Source organism: Impatiens glandulifera, chromosome 6 (assembly GCF_907164915.1).
Source record: "Impatiens glandulifera chromosome 6, dImpGla2.1, whole genome shotgun sequence".
NCBI lineage: Eukaryota > Viridiplantae > Streptophyta > Magnoliopsida > Ericales > Balsaminaceae > Impatiens > Impatiens glandulifera.
The window spans coordinates 8,305,711-8,326,759 of NC_061867.1; the positions used below are offsets into that span (position 1 = coordinate 8,305,711).

The window sequence follows — 21,049 nt, forward strand, 5'->3', positions numbered from 1 at the left end:
GAAAACGTGTGAAAAACGTGTTAAACGTATGAAAAACGTGTTAAACGTGTGAAAAACATGTTATAAGTGAAACGTGTTAAAAATATTAAAAATGTGTTAGATGTGTGGAAAACATGTTAAACTTATGAAAAATATGTTAAACATGTCAAAAACGTGTTCGACTTAAAGTTGGAAGATGATTAGTTTATATTGGATTAATAATAAAGAATTAAACTAAATTTATATAATTTGGGTAATTTGGGTAACCCTAACCCAACCCAAATTAAACTCAACCCATACTCAACCCAACCCATACTCAACCCAACCCATACTCAACCCAACCCATACTCAACCCAACCCATATTAACCAACCCAAATTAATATTTTGGGTTTGGGTTAGGGTTGGGTTTGGGTAAACCCATATTATGCTCACCCCTAATTATTCCTAATTTAAAATTTGTCCATATCACTAAATTAGAGGCTGATTCGATTCGGTCGAATTTTTCACCGAAAAAATTATCCCAACAGTTGGTGTCGATTTTTCAAAATCTCCATCTATGGTTGGCGATAAAATATCAATTCCATTTGGTCAGTTAATAAATCTGTTACCTTAGTTTAATCGTTGAAAAAATAACAAATATATAATATATAATATAAAATATAAATACTAAAGAATGAAAAAATTAATTATATTTTATATAATATATATATATATATATAAAATATAATGCAATAAAAAAAATTAATTGAGTTTTATAATAAAATTTTAATAAATTAAATAATAAAATAATTATTTAACTTAAAAGAAAATATATTAAATTATTAATTAAATAAAAATGAGTTTAAAAAAAAATATTACGTTTTATCCTTTACCACTAAGTTATATAAATATACCATTTGGCTTGAAAGGAACCGGAGAACGTTTAGTAACCGTAGCAGACTAATGTGTCTAATTCATAATTATATTATTATGACAATCGGGAAGGTTTCTTTGGGAAAACCAGTTGATACGGTCGGGGAACTCATTGATCTTATTGAAGATCTCCGTGCTCGTTAAATTATGTTCTTTTGTCATACCCTTTGGTCATCTGTGAACATATTTATGTCACGTTGTTTGTTTGTTTTTATTTTTATTTTTTTATCTTTTTTTTATTTTCTTTTATGCTTTTGTCGTTGTGTGCTTAAACGACTCTCATTTATATAATTTGTATGGACCCTTTTCAAAAAAAACAAAAAACAAAACTAAGCTATATAAATATATCAATACGGTAAGTCGGTTTTTTATTATCTAAATCGCTAACCGAACCGGGCTGGGTCGGTACAAAAAATTATGAACAGACCATAATTCAGTTCGATCCTTTTATAATTATTTCGGTCAGTTTTTATCGGTTCTTATCGGTTCGATTCATTTTAATTTTTTCGATTTTAGTTACACGCCTACCCTAAATATATATGAACATATTTATATATGAGTTTTATCAGGTTAAGCAAAAAAATATATATATATTATTACAAATTAAATATTTATTAGTTTAATATTATAATAAATTTTAAGATAATAGAGTATGTGCTATTTTAATAAATAAATAAAATCGTCAACTAAAAATAAAGATTAAAAAGTACAATATTAAAATATTTTAAATAGTATAATGGTTGATTTTAACACAGCAGAATTTAGTAGCAGATTTTGAAATCTTCCCATAATTTGAGGGCTAATATATATATATGGAATTATCTGAAATAAAAAAATACAGTCGCCTTGGTACACTCAGCTAATATGGATGTAAGATCCCAAGCGAGTTAATTGTCCACAACACAACTAAGGAATTTTGGAATTGGATTTACCTGCGATTTTCATCTCTCTCTTCTCCAAGACACCATGGCTACCGGCGTAGCTTCGATTTCAATCTCAGGTTTAGTTACTCCTTCTTAAATGCGTTTCAATATTGATAGATTTCTACTTCAGAATGAAATTCGTCATAATTTGATGTATCTTTCACTATATGTATTGATTTATATGTTCGTAATCTCCGTCGCATCTTCTGTTCGTCGTTCTCTGTAGCACTATAACAGTTATTCTTCATTTCACTGTATTTTCTGCTTTGTGTTCTTAATTTCTGCCTGTAGCACTCTAATATTGCACTGATTTATATGTTCGTAATCTTCGATTCTCGTTTACTTCTGTTCGCCGTTCTCTGTAGCAGTTGTTCTTAATTTCTGCCTGTATCACTCCAATATTGCACTGATTTATATGTTCGTAATCTTCGTCTTTCATGAGCTTCTGTTCGCCGTTCTCTGTAGCAATCTAACTGTTGTTCTTAATTTCACTATATTTTCTGCTTTATCTTCTTAATTTCTGCCTGTAGTAATCTCATATTGCACTACTTTATATGTTTTTCGTCGTTCTCTGTAGCACTATAACAGATGTTCTTCATTTCACTAGATTTTCTCATTTATGTTCTTAATTTCTGCCTGTAGAACTCTAATATTGCACTGATTTATGTGTTCCTAATCTCCGTCTTTCACGTGTTTCTGTTCGCTGTTCTCTTTAGCAATCTAACTGTGTTCTTAATTTCACTATATTTTCTGCTTTATGTTCTTAATTTCTGCCTGTAGCACTCTGATATTAAACTTCTTTATATGTTCGTAATCTCCGTCTTTCATGTGCTTCTGTTCGCCGGTATCTGTAGCACTATAGCAGTTGTTCTTAATTTCACTATATTTTCTGCTTTTTGTTCTTAATTTCTGTCTGTAGTGCTCTAATTTTGCACTGATTTATATGTTCATAATCTTCGTCTTTCATGTATTTCTGTTCGCCGTTCTCTTTAGCACTATAACTGTTGTTCTTAATTTCACTATATTTTCTGCTTTATGTTCTTCATTTCTTCCTGTAGCACTCTATTACTGCACTGATTTATATGTTCGTAATCTTCGTCTTTCATGAGCTTCTGTTCTTCGTTCTCTGTAGCACTATCACAGTTATTCTTAATTTCACTAGATTTTCTCATTTATGTTCTTAATTTCTGCCTGTAGTACTCTCATATTGCATTGCTTTATATGTTCGTAATCTCCGTCTTTCATGAGCTTCTGTTCGTCGTTCTCTGTGGCACTATAAAAGTTCTTAATTTCACTGTATTTTCTGCTTTGTGTTCTTAATTTCTGCCTGTAGCACTCTAATATTTGCACTGATTTATATGTCCAATCTTAGTCTTTCATGTGCTTCTGTTCGCCGTTCTCTGTAGCAATCTAACAGTTGTTCTTAATTTCACTATATTTTCTCATTTATGTTCTTAATTTCTGCCTGTAGTACTCTCATATTGCACTGATTTATATGTTCGTAATCTCCGTCTCTAATGTGCTTCTGTTCGTCGTTCTCTGTAGTACTCTAACTGTTGTTCTTAATTTCACTATATGTTCTGCTTTATGTTCTTAATTTCTGTCTGTAGCACTATAATATTGCATTTTAAGTCTGCAATCTACATCCGTAATGCTTTTGTAAGGATTGATTCATGCATATTGAAATTACTTTAAGATTTTTCAGGATTCTCATTTGTGCTTCTTTTGATATAGGTGCAACTTATCGCAAGTCCAGTGATCTGTGCTTTCCAGAAACTAGGTTTCTTGGTCAAGCATCGGAAGTTTCTATTAAGAGGAAATGCAGTCAGAAGCTGGCAACTAAGAAGCTATTTGTTTGCAGCCAGTATGAGTATGTAACTTATCCTTATTTATTGATGCCAAATTGTCCTTCGGAGTTTATTGATGCCTTTTACTGTTTAGTTTGTCTATATATTAAGGGTTTGCATTAGAAGATGTACAATTTGCAGTCATGAGGATCCTCGGGAATTAAGTAGAAAAACACTCGAGTACTTCTCATGGCAGTATAGACTGCCTACTTGTTTGTTGTTGTTTACACTTTTCGGAAATATTATAATGAAATGATATATTCTCTTACAATGATAAGTGGTTTATGAAAAAGTGCATAGTTTTACAAGGTACTCTTTGTTGTCTGTTTGAATTTGTAATATGTTTCTTATGTACATGGGTCTTGAACAGTTTTCCTGAAACTATAACATTCATTCCTCTTCTTATCTTGTGCGATAACGATTCCCTTGAAGAGTTCTGAAGAGTTAAAGTGTGTGAACTTTCTTAAGATGTGTATATACTGTATCTAAGTTGGGGATCACTTTTTCTCTTGATGTGCAGTGACAGCAGAGGTGGAGGAGGTGGTGGTGGTGATTTTGCTGCTGGATTTCTTCTTGGAGGTGCTATTTTTGGTACTCTGGGTTATATTTTTGCTCCACAGGTATGAAGCTTCTACCATAGTCGATGCGACTTTCGCGTTGACGATGGTTTAGTGAAAAATTTATATTTTCTACAAGAAAAAGTAGACCCGATACTATATAACTAAGGGTGCGGTTGATAAAACTGAAAAAAAAAAGACGGAATAAACCAAATGAAAATAACTAAATTTTAAGTACTTGATATGAAAGTTGATTTGAGAAGATGTGAAACAAATATCGGAATAATACTAAAAGACTATCTTACCCTTGTAGTAACTTAATCAAATTAAGTTACGGGGTTAAAGCTGTGTTAAGTCATTCTTAGCTTACCCAATTAAGAATTAAGCTAGACTTTCTAGATTAAGTGATTTTCAATAACAATTATCAAATGACTTCATTCAGATAAGATAAGAACACATTTCTTTAAAATTAAGCAATAAGTTGTGTTATCAAACAATGTGTAAATCTATATAACTAACTTGCAATTGCAAATTTTCTTTTGTTTGTAACTGCATTTTTCTATCTGTTAATGAGTTTCTGGATGCAGAGATAACATGGAATTATATTGAAGCCTTGAAGTTTATAACAGTTTTGATTTCTGTCATCAGATCAGGAAAGCCATACTTAATGAAGATGAATATGGTTTTCGACGTGCCAAGAGACCCATATATTATGATGGTGGTTTAGAGGTGATACTTTTTCTTTAAACTTTGGAAAAATTTAAAAACGGAGCCCATCTTCTTATCTAAGGTTCTTGTTTTGGATTTTGACCATAAATGCAGAAAACAAGACAGACCCTGAATGAAAAAATTAGCCAACTGAATTCTGCAATTGACAATGTTTCGTCTCGGTTAAGAGGTGGGAACAACATGCCTCCTGTTCCTGTCGAAAGTGATCCTGAAGAAGCTACCATGTAAGATCTTTTCAAGGTTTGTTTAATGAACAATGAATAAAAATAGAAATGTTTTGGATGGAGCTCCTCTTATGTACTTGCTGGATTTGTTATTTGTGTTTGCTATACGACTTGAAAGTGTAATACTAGTAATAGTACTTTCTCATCAATCATTTTAGACGATCAAATTCTGAAATTGTGCACTTGATTATGAAAATCAGGGTTTATTCTCTTAAGAAAGCAAACATGAGACATTTGATTTTTTTGCTATTGCTAGTTTGAAAATCACGATGATTCTTGTTATGTTCCTTATTTTGTGAGTTTGAACTTGTTTTGATCTAGGTATTGGAATAACTAAGTGATTATTTTCAAATAATTTCGTTTAAGCATTGACTGGACCCAAATTTCACTGAGAGTGTTTTTAGTGGTAACTGAATATGAGACATTTGGTCTCTTGCCAGTTTGAAAATTTGTGACTTTGAACTTGTTTTGATCTAGTTATTTGAATAACTGAGTGGTTATTTTCAAATAATTTCGTTTAAGTATTGACCGCAACTTCATTGAGAGTGTTTTGAGTGGAAATCGATCATGAGACATTTGATCTCTTGTCGGTTTGAAAATCATGACTATTCTTGCTATGTTCCTTATTTTGTGACTTTGAACTTGTTGAACTTGTTTTGATCTAGGTATTTGAATATCTGAGTGGTTATTTTCAAATAATTTCTCTTAAGCTTGATTGAAACCGTTTTTAGTGGAAATCGAATATGAGACATATGATCCAAGTTTCTTGTGACTTTGAACTTAGTTTAATCTAGGTATTTGAATAACCAAGTTGTTATTTTCAAATAATTCAATTTCTGGGTCTGAGATATAATAAAAGATATTTTGGAGTGAAGTCATTATCAGTTTGCCATTAAATGGCATCAAAGCAAACAGATCTAAATACCACTTTAAAAGCTTTATTTTCATTTTGGCATCATTATCCTTTATTTGAAAATGGAAGGTCCATCTCTTTTTGACCAATATTTTTCTTTCAATGCTTTCTTTTAGTGCTTGTTTGGTTTCATATATGATGGATGATATTAACCTCAAATCTATTATATAATTTTTTTTCAAAGGGAAAAGTTCTATTATTAGTATTGTTATTATACTTTTGAACTCCTCATTTTATTATTATTTTCTCCTTAAAGAATCAAAATATCTTCTTAGATTAGTTCATCTCCTTCGGGCCCGTTTTCTGTTTTAGAATTTTTATGAGATTTTTTTTCAAAATTATTCTTTTGATAAAAAAAATAAATTATTTAAGATAAATGATTAAAATTTATTTTTATATTTAAATTAAAATTTAATAAAAGTAAAAAATAGTATTTTAGTTGATTAATTAAGTATTATTATTTTTTTTTTTAACGTAATTCCTAGAAAAGAAATAAATACTAACATTGGTTTTAAACTTGGTTTGATTATTATTTATTTTTGTTTGGATCTTTTAAAAAACTTTTATTAATCATATTATAATTATAAAAATAATTATCGACTTAATATAAAAGGATAATTATACTAACAAAAACAAGTTAAAAAAAAAAAAAAAAAAAATCCGCACAAAAGGGAAATATGATAATACCCAAACCTGCATTAATTTTTTTCTCACTTTAATTTATTGTATCTTCTATCAAAATCAAGTTAGGTCTTTTCAAATTATTTGATATTAATTTATTATAATACTTTTTTTAAACTTAAATTTTTGTTTTTTTAGTTAAATTTCATCAAGAAAGGGAAAACTAAATATCAGAAATAGCCATGATGATGAATACCTACAACATTAATGGTGAGTTCTAATCTCATTAATATATGTTAGGCCTTGTTTGTATGTAATTTTCTTTTAATGTGCTAATAGATTATGTTAGGATAACAATTTAACACAGTCATTTAATTACTGTAAATTTAATAAATTTGAGAATTTTTACTAACATTAAATATATAAACAACATATTTTTAAATTAAGATAAATTTAAAAATGACCACAACATCACTGATAAATTTAATATTTCTAAACATTTTAATAATCAATCAAAATCAAAATAATAAAATACTTATTCTATTTTTCTTTTAAAGATTAAAACAAACTACACTCTATCAGTATCAACAGAAAGGCATGCTATGAACTCATAAATATTTATAAAAGTATATTTTTTTAAGTATAAATAATTAAAATTTTGAAATAATAATGTAATGAAGAAGTTTGACCGAAAATGGGGAACATAAAAATGATCAGTTATTAAATACAACTTGTCTTCCCCATGACAACTTGTCCATTTTCATTTTTTTTTTTATTTGCTTAGGGATGGATGTCTTCTTTCACAACAATTGCTTTTGCTAGCCCTTTTACAAAAGTAATAGTGAGTGGGTTTTTTTGATTCTACTGCGGCATCGATTTATACTTCCGGTAGGACTGAAAAAGTTTGTTCGTTAAATTTCGAAGGTGTTACATTGTAGTGTACTGTGACGGGAATGTGGTCGACACGGTAAAATTGGTTTGCGTGTGTACCCGATGCGCAGACCAATTTCACCGCTCCGACTACATACGTCCCCGTCCAAGACATCGTAACACACATTCAACGAAGAAATATTTTCAGTACGAAACCGATGCCGTAGCAGAATCAGAAATCCCATTCACTACTACTAAAGAGCAGGACGTATCCTTTATGTTCTTATCGGAGGATTCTCAACATTCGATGTTTGCAGCTGCTGCTGTCTGACGAAACGTTTGATTTCCAAGACTCCATACCCGATATCTTTAACGGGTCATGTAGACTTTTTTTGGGAGGACTTCAATATTAACTAATAATGACCCGTTATTTTCCCTCCTGTGGACGAGTTATTCGATTTTGGGTTATCCTCTTCTCTGTCCGAGGATGATTACTTGCAGTTTTAAGATATCGTTGACATATTTACATACCATCCTCCTCTTCTTACCATCTAAAAAGATACCCACCCGGAAGCTTGTTTTGTTTTCTACCGACAGCTAGATCCCAAAACAAAAGTATCAATTTTTCAAAAATAAATAAATATAAGAACCCAAAAACATTAATTTTAAAGAAAAACGTTTAACGTTTTCTTTTCTTCTTGTCATTCAAGCCGGGAGGTGTAATAAATCTAATCGGTTTAATGTATTCTCTTTTCAAATATTCATTTCAGATGCAAACAAAACCAGAATCAGTTGAACCTAAGCATATACAATCTATGAAAATGTCTGTAATGGAGTTAAACATCATCTTCAATCATGGTCTTAAATCATTAGTCATTTGACTTTCCATGGAATTTGAGCCTTTAACCGACTTCAAATGCAAGAACATAAAACATGAAACATATTCATAACAGTTTTCCATTGAATACTCTTTAAAGGCAAACTCATCTTTTCAGCTTGTTTGAATCTGAAATTTTGCTTTGTCAAATTTTATATATTCATCAAATTGAAGTTCGCATACCATCATTTTAAACATGAATTTGGGTTTTTTTAAAATAATCTTGTATTCTATCATTAATTATTCAAACTATCAATAAATATATTAATTTATCCCCCACACATTATTTTTATATATAATTTAATAATTCAATTTTAAAATAAAATAAAAATGTTAAAACAACCAACCACTAAAAGCATTGAATAAACACATCTCCAAAAATAAATGTTAACATTTAAGTTGTGAGTTTAATTTTGAATATATACAATTGTTTGAATTGAATGTCAAAATGTAACATGAGATATTCAAAATTGGGTGCCATATAAGGTCTAATAAACTATAAATTTTTATAAGGCTCATAATAATAAGTATTTTAAAACTTATATTTGTAATTTTATATATTAAAGGGGAGGGGAAATTTGATGAAATTACCCTAAAAAGGGTCTTAAATGTGCCGGTAAGTTTAATTGCGTAAATTACCACTTTAAAATATTCCAACAAAATTATCCTCGTCGCGTAACGCGGAAAACACGATCGTCACGCGAAAGGTACGATTTTCACGCGAAAGGCACGATCATTCTAGACTTTTCACAACCTTTTCCTTCGCGTTACGCGACGGGATAATTTCGTCAGAATATTGTGAAATGATCATTTGCGCAATTAAATTTATGCGTTGGTCACCAACGCATTTAGGGAAATTTGACGAAACGACCCTAAAAAATCCCTTAAATGCGCTGGTCATTTAATTGCGCAAATGACCACTTCAAAATATTTTGACGAAATTACCCCGTCGCGTCACGCGAAGGGCAGAATCGTCTCGGGAAGGAAAAACCTATTAAAAGTTCAGAATTATCGTGTCATTCGCGTTATGTGACGAGGTAATTTTAAGGCTTTTTCTCCACGTGACGATCCTGATCTTCGCATTACGCGACGGAGTAATTTCGTCAAAATATGTTAAAGTGTTTCTTTGCGCAATTAAATTTATGCGCTGTTCAAAACTTTTTTTAGGGTTATTTCGTCAAACTTTCCACCTATATCTTTTTATGGTCATTTCGTCAAATTTTCTAATGGGAGAGGTTAAATGGATGAAAATAATTTTTTAATTTTTTATTATTAAAAAAATTATATCTAATCTTTATATTTTTAATCAAATAATAAACATTATACTATACCATTTAAATTTATGAAATTTCAACTTAAGAGGATAAAAATAATAAAACAAAAGAGAAGAAAATAAGGAAGAAGAACACAAGGAAGAAAAAAAATGGATAATCAAGAGAGAGGAAAACGAGAGAATGAAGTTGCGATGAAATTCTCTATATGCAAGAGATGCAAACAATCTTTCAATCCATCGGAGAACGCTTTATCTTCTTGCCGTTTCCATCCCAGTTTCTTCGTTTCTCGCCGTCACGACGATCAGAAAAGGTACTCAATCCATCATCTTTCTTCTCTTATTTCCTCAAATCATCCTCTAGCGTTAGGTTGATGCTTTGAATCATACTGAAACGGATGCATAACACAATCGAAGTTCTTATCAACTTTTTACTCTGATCTTCAATTGATATAACCTCTAGAGAAAACGTTTTCAATCTGTTATCACTCATAGATGCTTCTTCCTGAAATTTCCTTGTTCTGCTTCAGACCTGTCAGTGAACACGTTATTGTGGCGGTGTTTGGTACAGGTCCCACTCTTCAAATAAATGATTGTGATGAATGATGATTGATGATAGATTTTGTGAATACTGTAGATTTCTACCTTTGCAACTGTTTCAGGAGATGAATATGATCCTTTTTCAATCAATAGCAATGATAAAACAATTCCACTGTCTTCTCCCTATTTATGTACCTACTGAGAAAGAAAGCCAATAAGTATGATAATTGATCTCCATGTAGAATAATAATAGTATGATATCGAAATTAAAAACTTGAAGTTTGCTCTGTCTGATGAGAATTCATAGATAGAATCATTCTTTTAAAGATTGTGGATGCATAATTTGCTGAATGATGCTCCAAGAGTTTGGATGATTGCAGATTACTAATGAAAACAAAGCCTATATTTGAAAATATCTTATTTGCTGATTATGATTCTGCATCTTATTTTTCGATTTAGGTATTATGAATTGGGACCAGATGATCCTCCATATGCTGCCAAATTCTATGACTGTTGTGGAGCTGAAGATCGTGAAGCATCTGGCTGCACCACTGGCTGTCATGTCTCTTACGATGATGAATAGTGAAGTTTGTTAGTCTCTTAGTCGCTAAACTTCTTACTAATTTGATACATAATGCATATGCTGTTCCTATAAGTTGTTATCTGACAAATGTTCCCAATTAGTTCTCACTTCTGAAAATGTCTTGAGCCAAATCCAATGTTGCATTAGAGAGACTAAAACAGACACCCATATGCACAAATGAACAATGGGTAGGCTTGCAATTCCTTCACTTTCTATGGTTTGGACAATGAAATACTTATTCACATTCCCATGTAGTTTCTTTGAAAATAAATGGTTAAACACTTATGCACGAGTTGTTATCAAATCCTGTTGATATAACATACTTAGGGCACATTCCTAGGAGATGGGGGTATTGTGGTTATTCATTACAACCTTGTATGATAGATCATCTTGTACCTTATGATTTCTATATGTTTAGAAACAAGTAAATTTACATGTTCATGTTGTTGCTGAGTTTGAAGTGAAAACAGTTTTATTTGTCATTCATAGATGATTTTTCACTGAGAAACATCATATTTAACTTGTTTCACATTTTACCCTTTTCCATTATAAATTAACAATAAACCATTAGTAAGTGTGGGATTATCTAGTTGGCATAAGGGTAAGTGGGTAATTCACTAAATGATCAATCTTTTTCTAGAGTTGAGTTTAAAGTAAAACCACTAACTTCATTTGTTTCTCATTTTACCTCTTTTTCATAAGAAATTAACAATAAAGCAAGTCAATGATCTATGATCTTTTACTTCATTAATTGCTACTAACTTCATTTGTCATTGATTCTATGATCTTGTCAAACCGATTATAGACTAGACTAAATTAGCCTGAAATAGCCATAGGACACATATATTGTTTTCTCAGGTGGTGGGTAGATCATAGATAGTTGTTTTTATGGGTAAGAGACTGCATAAAAGGAACTAACTGATGAAACAAAGATTAATAATTCAACCGACAGATCTAACTTAAGCCCACCCAACTTATAATAAAAAAAAAAAAAACAGGAGAGAGAAAAAGATGATGATAATGAACAGTCCAGGAAGAAGCCAGCCTGGACCCACTTGGACTTCTCTCCTGCTTTTTTATTTTTTTTCAATTTTTTCACTCAATTGGGTTGAAGGGTATTGCATTAAGTTGAGATTAAAGTAATATTCCTTCACAAGGACTCAACAAAAAGAATATATTGAGTTGTTATTTCATTATCAAATTATATTTTAGGTTAAGTATTGCTATCTTATATAGTTCTTATTTAGCTTTGATTATGTCTACTTAGTAAAATGGTTAAAAAATATCTGTTTTGTTGGTTGCATGTCAACTTCTCCCTATTTATTTTATACAACTAGAGTCGTGTATACCATTATTTATTGCTGCCCCTATTAAACACATGACCCTTCATTAAATGTCTTTTTTTAATTCTCTCTCACTCACTCACTGATTTGTGAAACCCTAATATAATATAGGGTATATATTTGTATTTTTGGTTAAATTCAAGTAACTCAGATAGGACAAGGTTCAAAACTGGTTTTTATGTTTGAGATAAAATATATCAAGAGCTTTAGATTGATGTCTGGTTAGGATTGGATTGAGATTTTTTAGAAAATAATTATTTAAGAAGTAAATATTTATGACGATTTTGAAGAGGTGGTGATTTTTTTTACTATGTGGTGATTTTTTTTTTATAAAAAGATTTAAATATGTTAACTTATAATGATAAAATAAAAAATAATAATTTAAAATAGATAATATTTTAATATTGGGATAAAGACATTTGAGTATGTTTTAAAAAATATAACTTTTTTCCACATTTAAAAAATACTCAAAAAAAGTACACGTGTTTATCTCCGATTAAATTTTCGGTGTGACAACTTTAAGTAATATTGACATAGGTGTAATACCACCACATTAGTACCGGTCACCGAAAATTTGATGGGAGGTAAACAATGTATTTTCTTGGTACTTTTAAACACCGGTCAAATATATATTTCTTAAAAGAGATTATCAAGTCTCTCAACTCAGGGGCGGATCTATGTAGGGACTCGGGTTGGCTGAAGCCTATCAAAAAATAATTAATTTTTTTACGGTACAAATGTGACATTACCTATTTTTTAAATACTATATTTTCTTTATCTATTTAAAACAAAATAAAATTTATATTTATTTACTCTGATTTATTTATAATTTTTTCGTTACTTTTTTAAAATCATACTAATTTTTTTCAAATTTACCCAAATTCGGATTCTAAAATTATAATTTTCTCGTTATTTTTTTAAAACCATACTAAATTTTTTCAAGTTTACCCAAATTCGTATTTTAAAATTATAATTTTCTTGTTACTTTTTTTTAAAACCATACTAAATTTTTTCAAGTTTACCTAAAATTTTTTAGAATAGGTTAGAGGTGACATGTGATTCTATACAGGGGTATTTTAGTAAAGGACGATTAGAATTGATTATCGGTTGTGTATAAACTAGGGAAGAGTAAGGTTTATACTAGATACAAAATTCCAATTTTATCCTCCCGATAAAAGGGGAACAAAAGTGATGGCGAAATGCTTAAAAGCAGAAAAACCATGCCTCTGCTTCTGCAAAAGTAATACTGTCCAAGGATAGATAAAAGATTGAAAAGGAAAGCACGAGTCTTTTTCTTTTGGAGTATACTGCAAAAATAAATAAATAAATTACAAACTCATCTCACAAGATGTTATCTAGAACTTGATTGATCTTGGGCCAGTTACAAAAATTTTAAATAATAATTTTATACAATGAAAATGTAAATTATAATTGGTTAAATTATTCATGGTTTTCTATTCAAAATATATTTTGAGTAAACTAAATTATTAGTTAAAAGAAAAATATAGAGTTAAATTAGGATCGTTTACGTGATGTCGTGTTAATTTTTAAAATTAAAAAATAAAATAGTTTCAATTATTATAATTTTTTAAATTAAATTTTAGAAAAATAAAATAATAATATTTTAATAAAAAATATGATATTATATTAGGTTTTTGAAAAAAGAAAATTTATATATTATTATTTAATTCTACTTTAAAATATTGTTCTGTCTTTAGGTTAAATGAAACTTTTCAATTTTATGTCTCCTACATGACATTTTTTAGTAAAATTTGGACATGAAACTTATTTAAGTTGTGCCATTCATTTTATTTTAAATTACAAACCTTAACCTTATAATTTCTATGGACCAAAATTTTCAAAATCATATTGTGATTTTTTCTTTAAAATTTTAAATATAAAATGTTATCATAATAATTTAAATAATTAAAATTTTAAATTATTATTTTTATTGAATAAGAATTTTCCAATAAAAAAACTAAAATAAACCATATTTAGTGTGATTTGGCTTAATTTTTTATTTTTCAAAAAAATGAATATATCATCTAAGTTTTTTTTTTTATTTCAAACTGTTTAGGAGATTGTAATTTTTTTTTAATTAAAAAAAACTGGGTTAAATTTAAGAAAATAAATAAATTAGGGAAATAAATCAAAATAAGAAAGTTGAGAGGACTAAATCAAGATAAAAAAATAAATATTTGTCTACTTTTTCATTTAGGTTTGTTAAATGTAACATTAAAATATTGCTTCTTACCTAAATAGTTTTAGGTTTATTAAATGCTAAAAAAATCAAACATAAATTCACTAATAAATGCATAAATCTTTACTTTTTTGAATTCAAATTTATTTTAGTAAGATTTTGTAAATTATGACATCACTTTAATTGAAAGTATTTTAAAGAAAAATGAAATGTTTCCTTATTCTTAAGTAGAATTAAGTAGAAGACAATTATCATGATTTCAATAATAAATAGTAAATTTATTTTGACAACCATATATATATATATATAATATTAATAATTTGCTATAAAAGTGCAAGAACCCATGTAGAAAAAACATGCTATTATTAGTAATAATGAAAAAAACATTCAAAATATTTAAGACATTGTTAAGTTTAATTGGTAATTTTAGCTAATCAGGAAGTATTTTAAATATGTAATTTATTTTTATTTTTTTGTATAATGTTGTCCTGTCATCTCTTAATTAAATACATCAATTTCCCAATTATTTTTTTTTAATAAACATAATCTATTATTACAATAAAATATTTCCCAAACTTATATTAAGAAATTCATATCCTTCTCTAATTTTCCCATCATCACCTTAATTATATTACTACATTATTAAGCCTAGCTTATTGAGAGTGATATAACTGAAATTTGAATAATTAAGTAAATTAACTAGTTCTTAAATTTATTTTTTTGAAAAAGAAGATAAAACTTGAATTTGAAGAAAAAGAACAATAATAATATTTTAATATTTAAAAGAAATGGAAATATAACTTTCATCCGTATTCATCTCCAAATAATCAAAAACTGAATCGAGAAGAGTGGCATTTTCTAGAGAGAGAAAGACTTTTTACCTTATAGAGAGAGAAGAAGGTGTGGCCACTCTGGGAGACAACGAAGAGCACCAACTGCAATAATATATCTGTAAATCTCTCTCTCTCTTCTACAATCGTCTGGTTACAATCCTTATTCTCTTACAATGTCAGCATTATAGCAGTAAACACTCCAGCACAGCTTCTATTTCCTCTACAAACTTCCAACGATTTTGAACGATTTCAATCATGTCTTCCAAGATCAAGTAAGTTCCTGCTGCATTTCTCGATCTGACTTGTTTGATTACTAGTTCGATCTGATTTTCGCTGTTTTGCATGTTCATTTTCTATATTTGACTTGGATCTGAAACTTAATTCATTCGTTTTCATCAGAATAGTCAGTTGTTGACGGTTTTACTAGTGGATTTGAACTAGATCCATTCGTTTTTGAGTCGGATTTAGGTTTTTATGTTCTAATTATGGTTTATCAACAGATCTTCTTTGTCTGAAACTCCTAATAGTAAATCGTCACCTGCAACTCCTCGTATTAGTAAAGTAGTCAGAGGAGTGTCTAAACCTGCTGCCGCTGGTGGCGGTGCTGGTGGTGATTCACCGTCTCCACTTCAAAGTTCTCGTTTATCGATTGATCGTTCGCCTAGATCTGCGAATTCTAAGCCTTCTTTGGATCGTCGTTCGCCAAAGCTTCCTATTACTCCTCCTACTGATGTAAGTTATTGTTCTTCTCTACATTTCTACTTGTTACGAGCATTTGAGTTCTTCGTTGTTCATTTGTGAAGAATTTAATGATATGATTATTGATTGATTGATAAATCTTTTGGTTCGGATTTTACTTTGAATAGTTAAGATTGGTTCCTTTATAGATTGCATTAATACAAGCTGGAAATTCACTGACTTTGATTCATTTCTTATGAAACATTATTAATGTTTATACTTTTATTCAGCTTGAACTAGTTTTCCTAATCATATTCAACTACTTTGAATCTGAATTTACTGAAGATATTACAAGCTGCAAATTCACTGATATTGATTCATTTCTTATGAACATCATTAATTGTTCTACTTTTATTCAGTTTGAACTAGGTAATCTGAATTTACTGAACATATTACAATTACTTTCTATTGTTACGAGCATTTGAGTTCTTTTTATTCAAATTAACTAGTGTGTGATCATTTGTGAAGAATTTAATGATATGATTATTGATTGTCAAATCTTTTGGTTTAGATTTTACTTTGAACAATTAAGATTGGTTCCTTTCGAGATTTCATGAATACAAGCTGCAAATTCACTGATTTTGATTCATTTCTTATGAATATTATTAATGTTTGTACTTTTATTCAGCTTGAACTAGTTTTCCTAATCATGTTCAACCACTTTGAATCTGAATTTACTGAAGATATCACAAGCTGCAAATTCACTGATATTGATTCATTTCTTATGAACATTATTAATGTTTGTACTTTTATTCAGCTTGAACTAGATTTCCATATTATATTCAACTACTTTGAATCTGAATTTACTGAACATATTACATTTACTTTCTATTGTTACGAGCAATTGAGTTCTTCGTTATTCAAATTAACTAGTGTGTAATCATTTGTGAAGAATCAAATGATATGATTATTGATTGATTAACAAATCTTTTGCTTCAGATTTTACTTTGAACAATTAAGATTGGTTTCTTTCCAGATTTCATGAATACAAGCTGCAAATTCACTGACTTTGATTCATTTCTTATGAATATTATTAATGGTTGTATTTTTATTCAGCTTGAACTAGTTTTCCTAATCATATTCAACCACTTTGAATCTGAATTTACTGAGCTATTACAAGCTGCAAATTCACTGATATTGATTCATTTCTTATGAACATTATTAATGTTTGTACTTTTATTCAGCTTGAACTAGATTTCCATATGATATTCAACTACTTTGAATCTGAATTTACTGACCATATTACATTTACTTTCTATTGTTCCTCATTTGGCTTTTCATTTCTCTTTGATTTGATCAGAAACCACAACAAACACGTGCTGTTTCCAAAGCATCATCAGAATTACTTGCTCAATTAACACTTGTTAAGGAAGATCTCGAGAAAGCTAAGGAGAAATTGGTTCAAGTTGAAAATGAGAAATCTCAGTCCCATGAAGAACTGAAAGAAGCCCAGAGATTAGCCGAGGAAGCAAATGAGAAGCTCAGAGAGGCTTTAGTTGCTCAAAAGCGAGCTGAAGAGGATCTGGAGATTGAGAAATTTAGAGCAGTTGAGTTCGAACAGGCAGGGATTGAAGCTACTTATTCAAAAGATGAAACATGGCAGAAAGAACTTGAATCTGTTAGAAACCAACATGCTGTTGACCTCTCTTCTCTTCTTTCAACTACTGAAGAACTCGAAAGGCTTAAACAAGAACTCTCAATGACAAATGATGCCAAAACCCAAGCTCTTGCTCACGCAGAAGATGCAACCAAGATCGCTGAAATCCACGTTCAGAAAGTCGAGATTCTCTCCGCTGAATTAACCAAGCTGAAGAAATCATTAGAGTTCAAGATTGAGACAGAAACTAACGAGACCCATAAGATGGTTTCCGAATTGCATTCAGAGGTCGAAACCCTAAAAGAGGAACTCCAAAAAGCGAAAACATTTGAGGCGAAGTCATTAGAAAAGGAAGCTTCCATCCAACAAGATAGTCTCGAGAAAGCGAGATTATTTGAGGAGAAACTATTAGAGAAGGAAGCATCGATTGAACAACTAAACGTCGAGCTTGAGGCTGCAAAGTTGGCCGAATCATACGCACATAGTTTAGTATCGGAATTGAAGAGGAAAACCGATGAACTCGATGCTCGCGCAACCGAATCAAGTCGGTTGGAGAAATCAGCATCTGAATCTCTCGAATCCGTAATGAAACAGTTAGAGGATAGCAACGATCTATTGCAAGACGCTGAATCTGAAATCTTTTCCCTTAGGGAAAAGGTCGGTCTTTTGGAAATCTCACTTCGCGGGCATAAAGGGGACATGGAGGAATCGGATCGACGATTCGATATAGTTAAGAAAGAAGCTTCCGAAACAGTGAGCAAACTCGAAAAGCTACAAAACGAGCTTGAAATCGTTAAAGAAGAGAAGAACCAAGCTCTCAATAACGAAAAGCTCGCAGCTGAAAGCGTCCAGACGTTATTGGAAGAGAAGAACAAACTGATAAACGAACTCGATAAAGTCAAAGACGAAGAAGAGAAGAGCAAGAAAGCAATGGAAAGCTTAGCTGCCGCACTGCACGAAGTTTCTTCCGAAGCGCGGGAGATAAAGGAGAAATTTCTCTCGATTCAATCTGAGCATCAATTCTCTGAATCCCAGATTGAAGATCTGAAGTTAGTCTTGAAAGCAACAAACGAGAAGTATGAATCAATGCTTGACAAGCTAAAGCTCGAAAGCGATGAACTTTCGAAGAAAACCGAATTAGCGAGCCGCGAACACGAACAATCTGCCACCGAATGGGAACAGAAAGAACTTCATTTCACGAAATCTATCAACAGCTTGGAAAACGAATTATCCGAGAAGGAAAAGGAAATAAGCAGGCTGGAGGTTACACTCAAGCAAGCTGAGGAAGAGGTTTCATCTGTAAAGAATGAAGGAATTGAACTGAAGAAGAATTTGAAGGATTCTGAAACTGAAATAATCTACTTGAAGGAAGTCCTGGGAGAAGCGAAAGGCGAGAGCATGAAGTTCAAGGAGAGTTTACTCGACAAAGAAACCGAACTTCAAAACATTATTCACGAGAACGACGACCTTCGAGCCAAGGAAGCTTCTTCTCTTATCCGTATCAACGAGCTAACTAAGTTACTAGAGGAATCCATGGCTAGGAAGAAGGTATTGGAAGTGGAGGAAAACGGAGACGTGGAGTTCTCCGGTAGCGAAAAAGATTACGACATGCTTCCCAAGGTGGTTGAATTCTCCGAGCAGAATGGCGCGGTGGAAGACTCGATCCTGAAAGAGATTGACGTCGTTGTTAAGAAAGAAGAGAACAGCGGAGGTGTGGTAGACAATAAGGAGGATGAGGACGACAAACAATCGGTGGAGACTGAACTGAAAATGTGGGAGAGCTGTAAGATAGAAGAGAAGGATTTCTCGCCCGAGGGTGAGGGAGAAGGAAAAGGGGAGTCGTTTGAAGAGGAAGTCGAGGGAAAGGAAGTGACAAACGGAGTATCGTCATTGGCAGCTGGTGGGGCTGTGGAAAACGGGGGAATGTCGTCGCCGACAAAGGTGCAAAGTTTGAGGAAGAAGAAGCCTTTACTTGGAAATTTGTCAAGTTTGATAAAGAAAAAAGTTGAATTGTCCGAGCAGAATGGCGCGGTGGAAGACTCGATCCTGAAAGAGAACGATGTCGTTGTTAAGAAAGAAGAGAATAACGGAGGTGTGGTAGACAATAAGGACGATAATGACGAGGAGGACGACGCACATTCAGTGGAGACTGAACTGAAAATGTGGGAGAGCTGTAAGATAGAAGAGAAGGATTTCTCCCCCGAGGTCGAGGGGGAAGGAGAAGTCGAAGGGGAGTCGTTTGAAGAGGAAGTGGAGGGAAAGGAAGTGACGAACGGAGTATCGTCGTTGGCGGCTGGTGGGGCGGTTGAAAACGGGGGAACGACGTCGCCCACGAAGGTGCAAATTTTGAAGAAGAAGAAGCCTTTACTTGGAAAATTTTCAAGTTTGCTAAAGAAGAAAGGAAGTAGCACAAAGAAGTGAAGTTGTTAAGTAAAGAAGGTAATATTGTTATTATTATGATTATTATTGTTTGCATATTTTTATTTTGGGGTTTGTAAGAAAGAAAAATACACGAGAAAGAGGGGATTTGTATGATCATGTTTCATTCTCAACATTTACTATTCTTTTTTTGGTCTTTTTCTTTTTGTTCTTTTCTTGTCTCTTTTAATGTGTTATTAATCTTCCTATCCTATTCTGCATTGTATTTGTCCTATCTTTTTTAGGGTTGTTTCAAGTTGAGTAGAAGATTATGAATTCTTTGAAAATCTTCACTTATTTTGTGAATTTAAAATTGTTTAAATTGATTGAATGTGTTTCTGGGTTATGTGTTTAACTCGTGGAGATTAGTTACACTTCGAAAGAGTTGCAAAACTTAACATTTTAAGTTCGATTTTTACTTAAAATATATATTTTAAAGTTGAACCGGATCTTATTATTTTTAAAGTCTTTCAATTTTCAAAACAAATAATGTGAATATTCTATGATTTTTTTTTATAGATTTTTTATTTGGTATTAAATTAAATATTATTTTCATAGATAAAATATCTATCAAACAAAACAAAATTTGTAATATTATGATAATGACATTGTTTTGTGACATTAGAATTTAAGGTTAAATCTATGATAATTTTTATGAGGATTGCCTATATTTATTACAATGAAAAGAAATTAAAGAGAATAGAATGAGATTTCATAAATAAAATTTTCATTCATTTTTTTTAGTGTCAAGATTTTTAAACATTTTTTTTTTTTGAAATATTGATGTAATATGATATAAATGTCATATTTATCGTAATATGATATAAATGATAACCGTTTAAACATAACGACAAAAATAATACAAACAAAAGTGTTCACTTTGTGATAAACACAAAACCATTATAACCATTATAGAGTAACAATAAAAATAAAATTAAAAATATTTAGTAACAAACCTAACATGTTATTAATCAATTTTAAAGCTCAGAGATATTCAATAAAAAAAAATGTGGAAAATATATTTTTCAAAAGAATAATTAACATTGAATTTGAAAAAAACAATTTGTTGCTAGT

At 30.7% G+C, this 21,049-nt stretch overlaps 3 protein-coding genes across 4 annotated transcripts; all 3 read left to right on the forward strand.

Moving 5' to 3' along the window:
* The first annotated feature begins 1,740 nt into the window (after positions 1-1,740).
* LOC124941118 lies at positions 1,741-5,364 on the forward strand. The gene is made up of 5 exons (XM_047481384.1): positions 1,741-1,892; positions 3,550-3,685; positions 4,183-4,282; positions 4,868-4,948; positions 5,042-5,364. The coding sequence occupies exons 1-5, from the start codon at positions 1,859-1,861 to the stop codon at positions 5,174-5,176; spliced, it is 486 nt and encodes a 161-aa protein (XP_047337340.1). The 5' UTR covers positions 1,741-1,858; the 3' UTR covers positions 5,177-5,364.
* Positions 5,365-9,857: 4,493 nt separating this feature from the next.
* Positions 9,858-11,287, forward strand: LOC124942357. The gene is made up of 2 exons (XM_047482844.1): positions 9,858-10,037; positions 10,723-11,287. The coding sequence occupies exons 1-2, from the start codon at positions 9,877-9,879 to the stop codon at positions 10,844-10,846; spliced, it is 285 nt and encodes a 94-aa protein (XP_047338800.1). The 5' UTR covers positions 9,858-9,876; the 3' UTR covers positions 10,847-11,287.
* Positions 11,288-15,233: 3,946 nt separating this feature from the next.
* On the forward strand, positions 15,234-20,120 carry LOC124941190 (WEB family protein At5g16730, chloroplastic-like). Of its 2 annotated transcripts, XM_047481478.1 has the most exons (4): positions 15,242-15,340; positions 15,403-15,494; positions 15,723-15,954; positions 17,261-20,120. In XM_047481478.1, the coding sequence occupies exons 2-4, from the start codon at positions 15,478-15,480 to the stop codon at positions 19,976-19,978; spliced, it is 2,967 nt and encodes a 988-aa protein (XP_047337434.1). In that variant the 5' UTR covers positions 15,242-15,340; positions 15,403-15,477; the 3' UTR covers positions 19,979-20,120. The 2 variants fall into 2 exon arrangements, with proteins under 2 accessions (XP_047337433.1, XP_047337434.1); XM_047481477.1 differs by having other exon boundaries at positions 15,234-15,494.
* The last annotated feature ends 929 nt before the right edge of the window (positions 20,121-21,049 follow it).